We start from the raw sequence: 4,027 nt of genomic DNA, 5'->3' as shown, positions 1-4,027 counted from the left end.
TATAGTAGAAGACACTTGCCCAAGGTGCCACGCAGTGGGACTGAACCCGGAACCATGTGGTTGGCAAGCAAGCTATTTAAGGAAAATAAAAACGGGGAATAGTGTTCGATATTTGATTAACCAAGAAACACTAAACATAGATGGTTTGTTCGTTTGTTATTTTATTCATATATAAAATATAAATATTTCGATCATCGAAAAAAATCATTAGAAAGAACGAAAGAAGATAAATCCAAGAGAGAAACCAATAAACAACTAGACACGGGGGGGAAATGGAGCTCGAGACAAAGCTTACTTACCCGTAACATCTTCTTCTGTTTGTTCCTTTTTCTTACCCATTTTTCAGTTTATTATGAAAGACAATTCAACAATAACGAGTCAACGTTTAAATCAAAAGAGACTTGCTGTAACGTTTAATACATCTAAGACACTAGTAATGGACGTCCTCGGCAAATTAAGAGCCATTTTCTGTGACCATTCTCACGTTGGGTCTTCAACCGAACAACAATTTTGGCCGCTTCGTTTACTTTGAGTAGAAAAAATTTTTTTTTCATCCCATACTGAACAAGTTCAATTATTATATATTTTTATAGAGTTTACAGAAGGATTTAAGTACCAGTTAATCTACTTTGCACACTCTCACCTTAAATTGGATGCATTTCCAAAAAGATTTTAAATGACTTTAGAGAGAGTTTTTTTTTTTTAATAATTTTGTAATTTTTCGGCGGGAGATATGATTTGAAATTTATATTTATTTGCAATTTGCAGAAGTATTTGCTTTACTTTTGCACCTCCGACAGAAATTCGATGACTTAATTTTAATGTGAATCGTTTTGTTTCATTTCCTTCCTTCATTCATTATTTCATCAAACACGGGTGAAGAAGACAATAATATTTAAGAGTAAATGAGTGAGATTAACGCCTGCAAATATTTATTTATCAATACGTTTGGCCTTTTCCCGCGATAATACGATGAACAGATGTGGGCAGGGAAATCACAGAAAATGGATAAAATTTAATTTGAATACCAGAACAGTAATTAAATATTTTAAATCACTATATTAGCTAACAATACATTTACATTCAATTTCAATGAGTTCGAATTATTATCTTTAGTTTTTCCCAGCGAATATATATATATTTATATTTGTAATAATTCTACCCTACAACACGGATCCCTAGATCCAACCTTAGCTGTGATCTTGGAACCTAATGGTCGACCAACTATAGAACTTGCCCAGCGTGCCTATTCGTTTAGATCACAAGTAAGCTAACCCCCTCATATTATTTTTATGTGTATGTGTGTGTCTTTGTGTTTGCCCCCCACTACTGCTTGACAACTAATGTTAGTGTGAGTGGATTTGGTAGACGGAAACAGAAAGCAGCCTGTCTTATATATATATATGTGTGTGTGTGTGTCCACCACTTGACAACTGGTGTTAGTGTGTTTGCATCCCCGTAACTTAGCGTTTCAGCAAAAGTGACCGATAGAATAAAAAGCAGGCTTAAAAATAAGTACTGTGGTCGATTTGTTTGACTAAAAACCCTTCAAGGCAGTCCCCCAGCGTGGCCACAGTCTAATGACTAAAACAGGTAAAAGATATATATACATATATATATATAGTTGACCCCTTACTATAGCAAATGAAAGCTTTTTGAAATTCTTTTGATTGCTTTTCCCAAGAGCTTAGTTATTAAACATTCAAGATGACTCCTTAATTCCCCACTGGATTTAAACTGATTAGTGGGCATTTCTTTCTCTTAAAGCAATAATCTATTCTTCTTTTGGATTTCGAAAATTTTCTTCGAATATAGTTCAGAAAGGAAAACAAGTTGTCTCCCTTAGATGCCAATCATTCATATTTCATATGTTACACTTTTTTCATTTTTTCATTTTTTTGTATATAGCAATTTGTGAACAATAACGTCGCTTCAGATTTCCAATGAATTCATAATTTGTTCATGCACTATACGATAATGTAATCAGTATGCGTGCGCACAACGATCGGAATTTGAACGCAGAACGTAAAGACAGACGAAATACCGTTAAGCATTTCTTCTGACCACTAACATTTCTGCCAGCTCGCCGCCTCATATACTTTAAAATATCACAATGAACATTAGTTTGCGAAGCACCGGTATTACGGTTATTTCCCCTGGTATACATTAATAGAACACACATATACACATACTCAATGGGTGCGTCTTTATGCCGCGTGCGCGCATGTGTGTGGGTGAAGGGGCTTCCATCTATCAACTTTCCCTCGACGAAGATGCTGCACAATGAGATCGGTTTTGAAGCAATCGCCTCAACCATATATCCTACATCCTCATCAGTGCTCATGCTAAACGCTGTAACAGGAACTGTGGAGAAATACAAATAGCTTTAATTAAATTGATTTGTTAAATAGCACGAAGCCAATGTTTTAGAGTAGAAGACGTGATTGTCGGTGGAATTAACAGACTATTACAGTTATTCATTTCTGTAAGACTCGAAGAATGGAAATAAAAGTGAAACTGGTCGATTTTGATCTCAGATATCAATATAAAATATTGATATTTAAGTTAGACATAAAACCAAGAATATTGTTTCTGAGAATCATAATATAAAATTACCATTCTGTTAATTCACTGACCTAACAAGGCCACAAATATTGAGAATCGGAACAGTTGCTTGTTCCCATTGCTAATGGCTTGGAATAAAGAAGACAGACTGGTGGTTTGTTGCTACAGAGATGCAAGTTAGGTCTTGTTCAACCCTAGCTGGCTCAACTAGGCGAAGAGGGTCCGACATTGAAAGACCCGAAAACCCCTCAGACTACAGAAACGTCACTGAGCATCCGTGAAATGTCTCTTGGAACATTTATTGTATATGCATAGAAAGGATGAAAGGGGCATAGACCAGGGGTTCTTAAACATTAATTACCTGTGGACCCCCTGATTGCTATTTTACTCGGATGGGACCCCATTTGGGAAACACGGGCATAGACTATCTCGGCATGTAGGGGCACAACACATTTTAATGCTGCACTCTGTTGTTATATCTGTTAATCCATCTCACTAATAGTTTTTGCAGTTATCTAACTTTATTCTTCTATCTTTTAGGCTTAGTTAGAATTGAATAAACAAGTAAATCGGTTCTGATCTTTTCGTGGTTACAATACATGAGTTAGGCAACAAGAAATGCATATGGAAGTTGCCTCCCCTCTTTCGCGAGCGCCCTTTGAAGTAAGTTACGAAGAAAAGTGAATTATATTTCAATAAGATAAAATTTCGAATTATATTTAATTAAAGTAAAGCTGAGAAAGGAACTGAGAATTGATGTATATTAAGTGGAATACTTGGGAAAAGAGTACGTTTCAAGTCTGACAAGCAGAGGACAGATAGTTGTGGAGCAGACACGATTTACGTTTCAAACAGCCTTTGACAACCAACTCTACTCCCAGTCTCATTATTGTACTGTTTAGCCTCTTAGACTAGAGGAAATATTTCTTCTGATAGGAGATGTCAACGAAGGTGATTTCTGGCGTCAAAAAACCTGTGATCTGGTTGGATGAAATTCACTAGCCTTGAAAAGCTTTTAGTTTCTGAGATGAACTCTTGCTCAAAATCTCCTGCTGTCTTGTGGACATATCCACTTAACTTTGAAAGGCTTTTGGAGTAAACCCCGATGACAAATCAAGAGCTGGAACCTCTGAGGCATTCTGACCTTATCGAGTTCTTTCTGGTAATTTCTACCATAATATTGGTGCTAAGCTTATTGTTAACACACTGGACAGGATGCTTAGCCGCATTTTGCCTCTCCTTATGTTTTGAGATGAAATTTCGTTGCGGTCAACTTTGCTACTATACACACACACACACACACACACACACACACACACACACATATATATATATATATATATATCTGTGTGTAGGTGGATGGATGGAACACGTTGCCAGGAATTGAACTCATGATCTTATGATAGTGTGCCAGATACCTTAACCACTAAGCTACACACCTTCCTGGCTTTTAGGGCATCAC

General features: G+C 36.5%; 1 protein-coding gene across 1 annotated transcript in view; it reads right to left on the bottom strand.

The window, feature by feature from the left end:
- LOC106874900 (INO80 complex subunit B) overlaps window positions 1-489 on the bottom strand; it is a 17,698-nt gene extending 17,209 nt beyond the window's left edge. The window contains exon 1 of the mRNA XM_014922813.2: window positions 300-489. Within this exon, the coding sequence (XP_014778299.1) occupies window positions 300-339 (40 nt within the window). The 5' untranslated portion in view covers window positions 340-489. The remainder of the gene's footprint in view (window positions 1-299) is intronic.
- Window positions 490-4,027: the final 3,538 nt, after the last annotated feature.

This window comes from Octopus bimaculoides, chromosome 25, assembly GCF_001194135.2.
Source record: "Octopus bimaculoides isolate UCB-OBI-ISO-001 chromosome 25, ASM119413v2, whole genome shotgun sequence".
NCBI classification, from domain to species: Eukaryota; Metazoa; Mollusca; class Cephalopoda; order Octopoda; family Octopodidae; genus Octopus; species Octopus bimaculoides.
This window is presented reverse-complemented; position numbering and strand designations above follow the sequence as displayed.